The 13,761-nt window shown below is 40.7% G+C and overlaps 1 protein-coding gene across 4 annotated transcripts in view; it reads right to left on the bottom strand.

The window, feature by feature from the left end:
- Positions 1-13,761, bottom strand: part of DLG3 (discs large MAGUK scaffold protein 3) — a 434,105-nt gene that overhangs the window by 117,593 nt on the left and 302,751 nt on the right. For all 4 annotated transcript variants that reach the window (XM_075835672.1, XM_075835673.1, XM_075835674.1 and 1 more), the window contains 2 exons: positions 5,514-5,670; positions 5,174-5,276 (listed from right to left, as the gene is read on the bottom strand). In XM_075835672.1, coding sequence (XP_075691787.1) covers positions 5,174-5,276; positions 5,514-5,670 — 260 coding nt within the window. The remainder of the gene's footprint in view (positions 1-5,173; positions 5,277-5,513; positions 5,671-13,761) is intronic.

Below are 13,761 nucleotides of genomic sequence, written 5' to 3'. Positions count from 1 at the left end.
GTAAATCTTAAGTGATAGTTCTCCTATACCCATGCCATGATCTAATCAATTGTACATTTCTCTAGTGCCCGACGAAGGTCTGTCTGACCGAAACGTCGACGTCGCACATGCAGCCTCTGGCATCCATAATAAAAATATATATTTTTGTAACACAAGCAAGGTGTGCCGAGTACAAATTCTTAACCTACACCCGGGTTGGGACCCTACCTCGAGCACCCAAAGAAACCAGTGCCATCTGAACACAACCATATATGTAACTATAACAAGGGGGCATACACTATATCTAGAGAATAGAATGTTTCTACACAAACAAAAGAGATTCTTTGATGTAAAAGCAGTGAGACTATGGAACCCTCTGCCAGAGGAAGTTACATAGTACGGTTGAAAAAAATACATATATCCATCAACTAAAAAAAAAAACATCATGCTGGAAGATGTGTCACATGTAAAACTGTAGCTATACATACACAGCTGTTCATTGCTACATGTATGTACATGCTCAGTTTATAATCGTATGGAGAACATGGACAATATGTAATAACCAAGCCATTAGCACCTTTCAAGCTAAACACGTATTTCTCGTACCAAAGTTGATAACGTAATCCTGGAGGACTCTAAACAAACTACCATTCATTTTATATGTACATTCATATTTCTTTTACCAACCATAGTAGTCTACAGGTTGACTGCTTGCCATCTACTTCAAAGGCAAATTTGGTGCCAGCAGACATGATGTCATTGATGCCTACCTTTAATCTGGTTTCCCACACCTTAAGTTGTTTCTCATGTGAGTGAGAACTAAGTATTTATCTTCTTAAATGGCCACTAACACAGACTTATACCTTATATTTCTAACGTATGACACAGCAGAAAGAAGAATGTGAGAATTAATATTAATAGACCACAATAAAATCTGTGCAAAACTGCAGAAGTAAATTTGAACAGCCATGGAAACATATCTGGTTATGTTTCTAAGAACTATTTTAAAATGTTTGTAGCTATCCACAGTACAGACTAAGGCCTTATTCACACAAGCGTGTTATACATCCGTGATACATGCGTGATTTTGACGCGCGTCGCACGGACCTATGTTAGTGAATGGGGCCGTTCAGGCTGTCAGTGATTTTCACACAGCGTATGTGCGCTGCGTAAAACTCACGACATGTCCTATACTTGCCCGTGTTTTGCGTAGCACGCACTCGCGTGCAAATCGCGCTCGGCACACGGAAGCACTTCCGGGTGCCGCGCGTGATTCGCGCAACAGTAGTAAAAAGAATGAATGAAAATAGAAAAGCACCTTCTGTTTTTATGTTTGTAAACATAAAAACAGAGTGTCATAATGATGCCGGCTGCGCAAAAATCACGCAGCCACGCACCATATACAGATGCCACACTGAGCTTTTGCGCGCACAAAACGGACACGTTTGTATGAATAAGGCCTAATGCATTGTAACACCATGCCTGGTAATCTAGCTTAAAGGGTTTGTCTCTAAATGAACAATTATTACCTATCCACAGAATTGGTGACAATTGTACGATTTCTGCTGGCACCCCACCAATCGTGAGAACATGGGTCCCGAACCCTCCGCTCCTCCTCACTGCACCCCCCCCCCCCCCACAGTGAGGAGGAGCTTGAATGGGGCTATACTCAGCTGTTTCTGTCATTCCCATAGACATTAAATGGAGCAGCAGTGCGCATGTTCTATCGCCAGTCCATTCAATGTCCTCCTCATGGCGATCAGACAATTATCACCTATCCTGCAGATGGGTGATAATTGTCCATTCTTGGAATAGCCCTTTAAGAAAACTAGAAAGCTGGCCATACTGTTATACTAGGCACAGTGCTGTAAAGAAGTATTTTACCCCTATAAAATCCCCCCTATTTTAGCATAAACTATATGGGCAAAAGTATGTGGACACCCCTTCCTATTATGGAGTACAGGTTTTTCAGCCACACTCATTGCAAACAGGGGCAGAAAATGAATCACAGAGCCATGCACTCTAAATAGACAAACATCGGTAGTAGTGTGGATCATACCGAAGAGCTCAGTGACGTTAAAAGTGGCACTGTCAAAGGATTCCACCTTTTTCGTGGTCTGCTGGGTCTGCCCCAGTTAACTGTAAGTGCTATTATTGTGTAGTGGAAGCATCGAGGAGTAACAAAAGCTCAGCCAAGAAACGGTAGACCATGCAAACTCACAGAGTGGGACGCCGAGAGCTGAAGTGTGTGGTGCATAAAAAAAAAAAAACACACATCCTCTGTTGCATTACTCACTGCAGAGTTCCAAACTACATGTAGAAGTGACATCAGCAAAAATAAAATAAAAAATGTACGTTCAATGTTTCATGAAATGGGTTGCTATGGTTGAACAGCTGCACATAATCCTAAAATCACCATGCACAAGGCTGTTCTTGAGGGTTTGGGCTAGGCCCCTAATTTTTTGCATAATTGCATGCTTCCCACTTTGGGGCAACTTTTTTGGGACTGCGCCCTTGTGTATAACTTGATCTATAAAGACATAGTTTTGACGGTTTGGTGTGGTGGAACTCACAGAGTTCTGACCTCAAACCCATCGGAATTAATTGGAACATTGCCTGCAAGTCAGAGCTTCTCATCCAGTATCAGTGCCTGACTTCACAAATGCTTTCTTGGCTAATAAATGGGCACACATTTCCATAGACACTTCAAAATCTTGAGGAAAGTCTTTCCAGAAGATTGGATGCTGTTATAGCCACAAAAGTGAGTAAACAAGTAAAACGGTTGTGAATTATTACTGCACTTATTAAAGTCATGCACATAAGAAAAGCTGTCGGGCAAAAAAGCGTTCAGATGTAATTTAAGGTTGATAAATGTAAAATAAAGCATCTAGGCCACAGAAATAATATTACTGCATATAAATTTTTTTTTTTTTATAAAACTGGCGATAACATAACAAGAGGAGGACATGGGTATTCTAATTACAAGTGAGCTAAGCAATAGTGCTCAATGTGAAGCAGCAGCTGCAAAAGCAAACAAAATTTTAGGGTGTATAAAAACCTGAATCTCAATTTCAGTCAAATTATGGCAGTATTGTTTGGTTAATAAAGTTTTAAAAAAAAGTTACAAATCGTGCTATGTATGGGAACGAGCGCTCGTTACTCCGATCGCTCGTATCCATACATTATTATCGTGTCGGAAGCATCTCCCTTTTTTGCCCGATAATTGGCCTGCGTAAAAGGGCCTTAAAGAGGATCTGTCACCACATTATAAGTGCCCTATCTCCTACATAAGGAGATTGGCGCTATAATGTAGGTGACAGCAGTGCTTTTTATCTAAAAAAAAACCCGATCTGTTTTCACCACTTTATTAGCGATTTTAGATTTAAGCTAATGAGTTGCTTAGTGCACAAGTGGGCGTGTTTTTACTTTAGACCAAGTGGGCGTTGTACAGAGGAGTGTATGACGCTGACCAATCAACGTCATGCACTCCTCTCCATTCATTTAGACAGCGCATAGGGATCCTTTTTAGATCTCTATGTGCTGTCTTATACTAACACATTAACGATACTGAAGTGTTTAGACAGTGAATAGACATTCCACGCGATGTCTATTCACAATCTCTGCACTTCATTACTGTTTCTGTGCTAGTTACAGCAGAGGAAGCTTAATCTCGCGAGATTACGCTGTAGATGACAGGTTACAACGAGATTACGCTTCGTCTGCTGTAACTACCACAGACGGAGTAACGAAGTGCAGAGATTGTGAATTGAAATCCCGTGGAATGTCTATTCACTGTCTAAATACTTCAGTGTCGTTAATGTGTTAGTATAAGACAGCACATAGCGATCTAAAAGGATCCCTATGCGCTGACTAAATGAATGGAGAGGAGAGCATGACGCTGATTGGCCAGCGTCATACACTCCTCTGTACAATGCCCACTTGGTCTAAAGTAAAAACACACCCACTTGGGCATTAAGCAACTCATTAGCATAAATCTAAAATCACTAATAAAGTGGGGAAAACAGATCGTTTTTTAAAATAAAAAGCATTACTGTCACCTACATTATAGCGCCGATCTCTTTATATAGGAGATAGGGCACTTATAATGTGGTGACAGAGCCTCTACTATAAAGCTGGAGGCAGATAACAAAAGCACTGACAATAGGTGCCATTGACAATTGGTGATGGAAACAGCTTATCTCCTCTTTCTTCCTGCACAAATCTCTGCACAGATCACAGAGCTTGCCTGAACACTCTCCCATTGAAGTCAATAGGTCATTTTCTGACTGAGGTATCCTGAGGTCTTTTAACACGGGCCAATTATTGGGCAGCGATCATCAGATGAGCGAGCAAACACTTGTTCATCTGCTGATCGTATTGTTTTAAAAATTAAAATTATTATCGTTGTTGGCAGCACATCTCCCTGTGTAAGCAGGGAGACGTGCTGTCGACATGATAATAATGTATGGGGACGAGCGATCGGAGTGATCGCTGATCAACGAGCTTTCTTGTTGATCGGTGCTCGTTTACACGTTCAGACGTGGCAGAATTTTTCCGCTGCAAATGTTGGTGCAGATTGGAGGCAATTACGCAACGAATCTGCACCAACATTTGCATATCTGACAGGTAATTCAGTCGTTGCAGATATCACAGCGGACTTGCCACAGATTTCAGTTTTTGCATTGCAAAGGCTGAAATCCACAGTGAAATTCTGCTGCTTCTCTGCAACATAATGAGCATACTGCGGAGGGAAAATTCTGCACCGCAGCCCAATTTCCACACAATAATTTTCTGCAACGTCCGAACTAACTTTCCTAAAAATGTATAGAAACAAATGTAAAAAACGGCTGCTGGAGAGTTCCACTGCGGACTGTCCGCAGCCGAATTCAACAGCATTTCTGCCACATCTGAACCCATAAGAATGGCTACAATTTCCCCCTCATTACCACCACAGGGGTCCTCCGGAGACAGAGAAACATAATTATTTGTAGATGCATGGAGGTCCTGAACAAGGGAACCCCTGCCTCCTCTATTAACAAAGAATTCCCTTATAGGTTATTTGGATATTTCCTAAACCAGACAACTCTTTAGTGTTTAAAGGTTTTAATTTGCAATGCTAATCCTTTACACATAGAAACATCTGTATGGGCCTTTTGAAAAGGTTTCTGACAAAAAAAAGGAATATGCATCTTACCTTCAGGTCGGTATTGTGCTACAATTGTGACAGTTTGCCCTGCCCGTTTTAGTGCAGCAGCAGCTTGCTCATGTGTTGCACTGCGTAGATTCACTCCATTAACCTGTAACAGGAAAACATGCCCATTAAACACTCAAAAAATAAGCAAACTGTTTTTAAAATTTAAGTAGATAGGTCAGTAAGCACCATATACACATAGCATACATTTTTTACTTCGTATTCTATGTGTATATGCTCAATTTTTCTATTTGATTAAAATATACTTGCTAACATCTATTATTGCAGCATCTAACACCTTTGGGTAAAATAAAACATCATAAGTTTAACAGTAAAAACTCACAGAGAGAATACGGTCCCCACGACGCAGCTCTCCACTAAGGTCCGCTGGTCCTCCAGCAAGAATAAATGATACAAATATTCCTTCTCCATCTTCTCCACCAACAATGTTAAAGCCAAGTCCTGTAGATCCTTTATGTAGAATGATCTTGCGTGGTTCCCTGGAGACATGACGAAAAGACATGTCTAGCACTCAGACCAGGTGGAAGAGGTCAAAGACAGTGTGAGGGTGAGAAATTACAGGATAATTTAGATGAAATGAGAGAGTAAAATCAGGTAAAACAATTAAAAGGCCATGTAGAATGTAAAGAAGCTAGAGAGACACATCTGGCTGGACCTTTTGAAAAGGTATCTGGCTACAAGTAGAATACAATAGAGAATATAGATAAGAGATGACAGCAATAGAAGGATGTTGTAGTCTGTCCTGTATCAATGGCTAGATGAGATGGAAGCTGGAAATAGAAGGTGCTGCAAAGCCGGTCTGACAAGTGCTATCAAAGGAAATCACTGTCTAATGAAACCTCCTGACAAGTTTCAGGGCAGGAACAGCTATGGATTGCAACACAACTCATCACATCTGTTTAACACCTATCCGTTCCCCCAGAAACAAAATTAGTATTCCCATGGTCACTTCATACTTTCTTTCAGTTGTATATTTCCTCCATGACAGAATATTTGTAATTCTCCTGATCTTTCCCAACTTCTTCTTCCTACCTCTCTTTGTTTGTCCTGTGTGCCAGTAGTGGTCGCTTGGAGGGCGCAGAGCTTGGTGGTCTTCGATAAGACATAGATGAAGAGACATTTACAGTAAACATGAGGGCGGCTCCAAGACTATGCTGCCACCTCTTCTGTTCAGTACAGCGCTGATCTTATCCTTCCCCTTGTAACTACTTATTTGTCATTGACCCTATTTCTCCCAGCTTCCTCTGCTTGACCCACCAATAATCTATCTAGACCCTCTCCTCTTTGTGCTGTTTCTCCTACAGCTCTCTCATGGTGCAGGCAGCTTTGAGCTCTCTCTTGCTGTGGTGTTTGAACACTTAGTTGCTATCCCTTTCTCACTGACACATTCCTTCTCACAATACAAGTAGGGTGTTGCTGACACCTTTTTACTGTTTTGTTGATTTAACCTTTTCCTGGGTGTTTCTAATTATACAATGAAAAGAGAACATTTACTAAGGTTTGTGAACTCCTGTATTTTACTGCTACAAAGTAAACTATGTCCGTGAAATACAAACCAAGGATTGTTACCTGGGAGAGTTTGTCAGCGAAGGACAGAGACAAATACTCTATCCTGTGTTACACATTACAAGCTTTTAGTTACAGGATTCAATAGAATAGTTCACATTCCCATCATTCCAAATGAGTTGACTGTCATCTAGTCACAGCGAACACTAACAGGGGTGATGTCACTGAGTCACATATCTACCAGGTTGTTCCAAACAAGCTACTGTTTTACAATGGGGTGGAATGCCAGTTGACTAATTTGTGTCACTGACTATTCTGCTCCACCCTAACTTATCTCCCTCCTCCATGTGATCCTTCTTCTTACACACCTTCACAATTCTTTTCCTTCCTATAGTTTCCTGTATCACCTTCGCAAATTCACCTGTCCTTGCTCTATATATCATCTTGAGGGACTATTTTCTATGTTTTATTCCTCTTTTTATTTTTATTATTTCTCTTTACCCACCTGTTTTTCCCCATAATGAGTCAGACCTCAGATATGTGCACGTATTTGTGTTTAGAAAGTAGTATATACAATATTTTGTAGATTCTTATTTAACAAGTTTACATCGCTGTAAGGCCATAAATGTACATGAAATAAATGTGCACAAAACATATTGAAATATCCATATTTCAGGAGTGAAGATGACATCAAAAGCAAGATTGTACCATAAACTTTCAGTCGTTGCTGATCACTGGCTGAAAAGATTCGTCAATGCAGATCAGAATTTAAATAGCTGTCGCTTGTACTAAATAATGTGACTAGCTAATAACTGGCAATCTTACAACAGAAGTACTGTACAACATTTTGGCCAGCATTGATGTCATGACTCAGCTTTACAGTACACACATAACATCAAATCACAAACATAAAAAAGGTATCACCTAGATCCGGGAAGTTCAATCTTAGGTCTGGATAGAAGTCTGGATAGCATTTCCTAGAACGGTCTCTTTTAGTCCATGATTACATGATGGAGCTAGTTCACACCTGCGCTAGTATTTCCATTATAATGTTCCATCATGGGAGCACAATAATGGAAAAATAATGGAAGCGCTAAATACTTAATTTTAGAATATATTTTAGGCACCATGTCAGGTTTGAAGAGGTCTTGTGGTGCCAAAATAGTAAAAAAACAAGTGACACCAATTTGGAAATTACACCCCTCAAGGAATTTATCTAGGGGTATAGTTAGCATTTTGACCACACAGTTTTTTTGCTAAATATATTTGAAATAGTCGGTGAAGATGAAAATCTCTATTTTTTTCCTGAAAAAACGTGTACATTTTTAGTTTTTACAAGGAATAAAGAAGAAAAAACACCCCAGCATTTGTAAAGCAATTTCCCCAGATTACGGCAATACCCCATATGTGGTAATAAACTGATGTTTGGACCCACAACAGGGCTCAGAAGAGAAGGAGCGTCATTTGGATTTTGGAGCACCGATTTTGCTGGAATAGTTTTCAGTGCCATGTTGCATTTGCAATGCACTGGAGGGAACAAAACAGGGGAAACCCCCCAAAAGTGACCCCATTTGGGAAACTACACCATTTAATCTATCTAGGGGTATAGTGAGCATTTAAACCCCACAGGTCTTTTGCAGAATTTATTAGAATTAGGAAAATGAAAATCAACATTATTTCCACTACAATGTTGAATTTTTTAATTTTCACAAAACATAAAGCAGGAAATAGCACCACAACATTTGTAAAGGAATTTTTTCAGATTACGGCAATACCCCATATGTGGTCATAATTTTTTTTTTATTAGAAATTAATTAACCCTTTCCGAATTGCTTCATTTTTTTTCTTTTTTCTTTTTCCTTCCCCCCTTTCCAAGAGCCATACGTTTTTTATTTTTCCGTCAATAGAGGGGTGTGAGAGCTTATTTCTTGCGGGAGGAGTTGCAGATGCTGTTGACACCATTTATCCATTTAATGTACCGGGAAACTGAAAGTAAAATTCTTTGCAGGCAGAAATTGGAAAAAAACAGTGATTCCTCCATTGTTTTTTGGGTTCCGTTTTTACGGCTTTCACCGTGCAGTAAAAATGATAGCTTACATTTTTTTTGTGACTCAATACAATTACGGTGATATCAAATGTATCTATTTTTTTTTATATTTTACTACTTTCACAAATTAAAAACTATTTGTTAAAAAAAAAAATTGATTTTTTTTCACCACATTCCGAGAGGCATAACCTTTACTTTTTGGTCGATTCAGAGGTGTGAGGGCTTCTTTTTGCGGGCGAGCTGTAGTTTTTATTGGTACCATTTCTTGGTACATACAACTTTTTAAGCACTTGACGCAGCGATACCAATTTTGTGTATTTTTTTAATTTTTTACATTACTTTAGAGAAAAAATGGGAAAAGTGTTGTTTTTTTGGACTTAAAATATTGATTTGATTTTTTTCACTAATAATAACTTTATTTACTTTATTTTTTTTCAACATTTTATTAGTCCCCCTAAGGGACTTGAACCAGCGATCATCGCTGGTACAATACACTGCAATACTAATGTATTGCAGTATATTGTCATTTTTACAGGCTCCTGTAACAGCGCAATCGTTGTTCCTGTCCATTAATCCCGGGTGTCAGCTGTAATACACAGCTGTCACCCGCAGCGTATGGCACAGGCTCAGTGCGTGAGCACGCTCCATACATCACCCCCCGCACCACAACATGCTATTTAGTCGTGGTGCGCGAAGTGTTTAATGCGCAGTGGATGGTGCAGAGTGAAAATTTTCATTTTACACTGATATGCCATTTTAGTGTACATTATGTTGTGCCCAATTTGCGCCACTGAAGACAAATACCTCATAAAATATTAAGCAGGTTCTCCTAGGTATGGCTATGCCATATCTGTGGACGTAAACTGACGTTTGGGCATGCTGCAGGGCTGAGAAGGGAGGGAGCGCAGATTTTGGTTGGTGGTAGTTATGTTTGGAGTTTTACTGGTATTTCAGTTTATAATGTGGGGGCATAAGCTGTGCGGAGTACATCAGGGCATAATAAGAGGGTACAATAATGCGCTAAATAAATAATATTTCACAAATGTGTAGCCAGTGTCACACTGGTAAGTGGTGCCCAATCCTATCCGCTTTTGAAACACTCTGCATATTTTGCGTTGCCATATTCTGAGAGCCAGAACTATTTTTTCTCTAACAGAGCTGTGTGAGGGCTTATTTTTTGCGGGACAATGTGTAGTCTTCATTGGTACCATTTTGGGGCACTTTTATTCAATTTTTGGCAAGCAAGGTGAGGGTATTCACCGTGGGCTATAAATGAAAATTTTACTTTATTCTGTGGGTTGATACGATTACGGCGATACCATATGTATATAGTTTTTTTTATGTTTTGCAGCATTGCCCAATAAAATCACTTTTATTATAAAATTATTTATTCTTTGTGTCACCATATTGTGAGAACCATAACTTTTTTATTTTTCAGTCAAAAAAGCTGTGTAAGAGCTTGTTTTTTGCGGGACGAGTTGTAGTTTTTATTGGTACTATGTTAGGATACATGCGATTTTTTGATCACTTTTTATTCTATATTTTGTAAGGGGTGGTGACCAAAAAATAGTGATTCTGGCATGGTTTTTTACTTATTTTTTTTTGCGGTGTCCACCGTGCGGGGAAAATATTATAGTTTTATAGTTTGGGACATTACAAATGCGGTGATACCAAATATGCGTCCTTTATTTAACGTGTTCATTTTTTCCTATAATAAAAGACTTCTATAAAACTTTTCTTTTTGTAACTTATAACTTTTATTTTTACACTTTTCTAAAACATTTTTATTACCTTTTTTAAAAAAAATGTTGTCCTACTAGGGGACTTGAAGACTTGCAGCTCTGATCGCTGCTAGAATTCATTACACTACCTACGTAGTGTACTGTATTCTAACTGTCATTGTGACGTGACAGTCACTCTGACAGGAAGCCTATGAGGACCCGCCCGGAGGCCATTGTCTGCCTCCGGTTGGCATGGCAATCATCGGCAGCCCGGAGGCCATTGTCTGGCAGCCGGGAGGCCATTGTCTGGCTACCATCGGCAGCCCCTGCAATTTAGTGTGGGGGATGCCAATCTGCTCTAAACTTCTTAAATGCAGCGAGGGTTAAGGGGTTAATTGCAGAAGTCAACGGTGATGGGCCGCTGATCGGCAACAGAGAATGCAGGGCAGACATCCTGCACAGTTAACCACTGCTGCATTGTAGCGGTTAAATGTCAAAGTCCACACGTAACTGCACGTCAAGGTGCGCGAAGGTACTGCTCACCTTGACGTGCAGTTACGTCAAGGTGCGGGAAGGGGTTAAAATGATGGACACCAACGACGCCCAACAGAACCTATCGACTTTAAGGGCAAAGCCACACGTGGCGGAATTCCTCTTGAATTCCGCAGCGGACACTCCGCAGCGTTAATCCGCAGCGGAGCCGTTTGTCCATTGACTTCCACTTTTATTTAGCAGTGTTCGTTTAGACGATGTGTAAAATTCCGCTGCGGAGCATAGGCTGCGGAGCGGAATTTGGTGTCCGCAGCATGCTAGGGCTGTTGCGGAGTTGTGGCGGACTGGTTGCGGACTCATGGCGGAATTTCTCCATTGACTTCAATGGAGATTCTAAATTCTGCAATGAAGTCCGCAGCTGTCATGAAAATGTTATATGTGCTGCGGATCCGTCTTGCTTTTTTGACATGACATTTCTTCATTCTGGCTGGACCTATGTATTTCTAGGTCTACAGCCAGACTGAGGAAGTCAATGGGGCTCCCGTAATTACGGGAGCGTTGCTAGGAGACGTCAGTAAATAGTCACTGTCCAGGGTGCTGAAAGAGTTAAGCGATCGGCAGTAACTGTTTCTGCACCCTGGACAGTGACTACCGATCCCAATATACAGCAACCTGTCAAAAAAAAGTTCATACTTACCGAGAACTCCCTGCTTCTGTCTCCAGTCCGGCTTCCCAGGATGACGTTTCAGTCTAAGTGACGGCTGCAGCCAATCACAGGCTGCAGCGGTCACATGGACTGCCGCGTCATCCAGGGAGGTCGGGCTGGATGCCGAAAGAGGGACGCGTCACCAAGACAACGGCCGGTAAGTATGAAATTAGTTTACTTTCACTAGGGAAAGTGCTGTCCCTTCTCTCTATCCTGCACTGATAGAGAGAAGGGAAGCACTTTTCCTGCAGTCCGCAGCAGCTAGTCCGCATCAATTTACTGCACATTTTGGGCAGATACGCCGCAGAATCTGCAACGCAGATTCTGTGCGGCATTGATGCGGACAGTTGCTGAGGAAATCCGCCACGTGTGGGCATGCCCTAATGGGTTCCATTAGGTTTCAGTTGTTTAGACAGATTCTAACAGTCCCCAATGAAGATATTAGCAGAGCCTAAGAGAAATAAAAATCCAACGCAGATTTCAAGGGAATTGCTAAATTTTTACGTGGATTTACCCACTAATCTGCGAGTGGAAATCCGCTAGCTTTTCTGATTGATTAAGATTATAAATGCAGAATGCGGATTTCAGTAATGTCTATGCAGCACGCAGATTTACAATAGAAGTCAATTGGTGGTGGAAGTCAAGCGCAGTGTGTAAATACCCTAACAAAAAACACTTCTGCAATCAGATTGTAATGTGGCTTGGTGCTGTAGTTCAATGCAAACAGTGACTTTAGCTTGAAACATTGAAGTGTTGCTATGAAATTATCAGTAAAGTTATAAGATTGTAGTTATTTTGGAAAAAAAAAATATGAAATTGCTTAAAGTGACTCTCCAGAATCCCCCTTACTAAGGCTCATTGCCTTAGTATATGTGTCATTTACCTGATAATCTTTTTATCGTCTCTTTTTTTGGTAGTTCTGTAGTCTTCATGCGTCATCACAGCTGCATATCACAGGGGGCTGCCTTCCCCTCCTTTGTGTTGGCGTCTCTAGTCACGTGGGGGAAAGGGCCAGGACGGCATGCTACTGAGGCGGTGGGAGGGCGGGAAAAACAGAGCTATGCATATAGGAAGGAGCATATGAAGGCAGCTGTTTGAGTGATCAGAGCATCTTTGATAATGGAATCTAATCAGTAATAAGTTTATTTACATTACCCCCTTGCTGTAAGTTTTGACCTTCCTGACTGACACATGTCAGATTTGAATAATGCTCTCTTTATGTGGCAATAACTTAGGAATTCTTTAACTTATCCAAGTGATTCCCAGATTGTTTTGTTGTAACAGTGTACTGAAAGTGGTAAAATCTGGTCGATACATTCAGTATTTATTTGTGAAAACCACCAAAATGTAGAGAATTTTTTTAAAAAAATCAGCATTTTTCTAAGATTGAATTTAACTGTAAGGCCTATTGCACACGACCGTAGCTGCATGAAAGGTCCATAATTATGGCACGGATGGCCCGAGCAATGTCATCCATGGGCCTTCCACAATGAAGGACCGTGCACACACAAGAGTGCGTTGGGTTTAATGAGCCCGGACTCCGGGCAATGAACGGACCGTGAAAACCAAGTCATGTGCATTTGCCCATAGGATACAATGTGCGGATGGCATGTGGATGCAAATGTACGGTAGTGTGCATGGGGCCTTAGACATAAAATTATACCACACAAAATAGTTACTAACTAATTTCCCATATGTCTACGTTATGTTGGTATCATTTTTTGAACGTCCTTTTATATTTTTCTAGGCTGTTAGGTTTATAACTTTAGGCTGGGTTCACACGACCTATTTTCAGACATAATGGAGGCGTTTTACACCTCGAATTACGTCTGAAAAAACGGCTCCAATACGTCGGCAAACATCTGCCCATTACTTTCAATGTGCTTTACGATGTACTGTGCCAACGACCTGTCATTTTACGCGTCGCTGTCAAAAGATTGCTCGTAAAATGACAGCCTCATCAAAAGAAGTGCAGGACACTTCTCTGGACTTTTTGGATCCGTTTTCTCATAGACTCCAATGAAAACAGCTCCAAAAACGGCCGTAAAAAAAAGTGCAGCGAAAACGCCACGAAAAACAGCTCCGTATTTTCCCTTGA

Source organism: Rhinoderma darwinii, chromosome 8 (assembly GCF_050947455.1).
Source record: "Rhinoderma darwinii isolate aRhiDar2 chromosome 8, aRhiDar2.hap1, whole genome shotgun sequence".
NCBI classification, from domain to species: Eukaryota; Metazoa; Chordata; class Amphibia; order Anura; family Rhinodermatidae; genus Rhinoderma; species Rhinoderma darwinii.
This window is presented reverse-complemented; position numbering and strand designations above follow the sequence as displayed.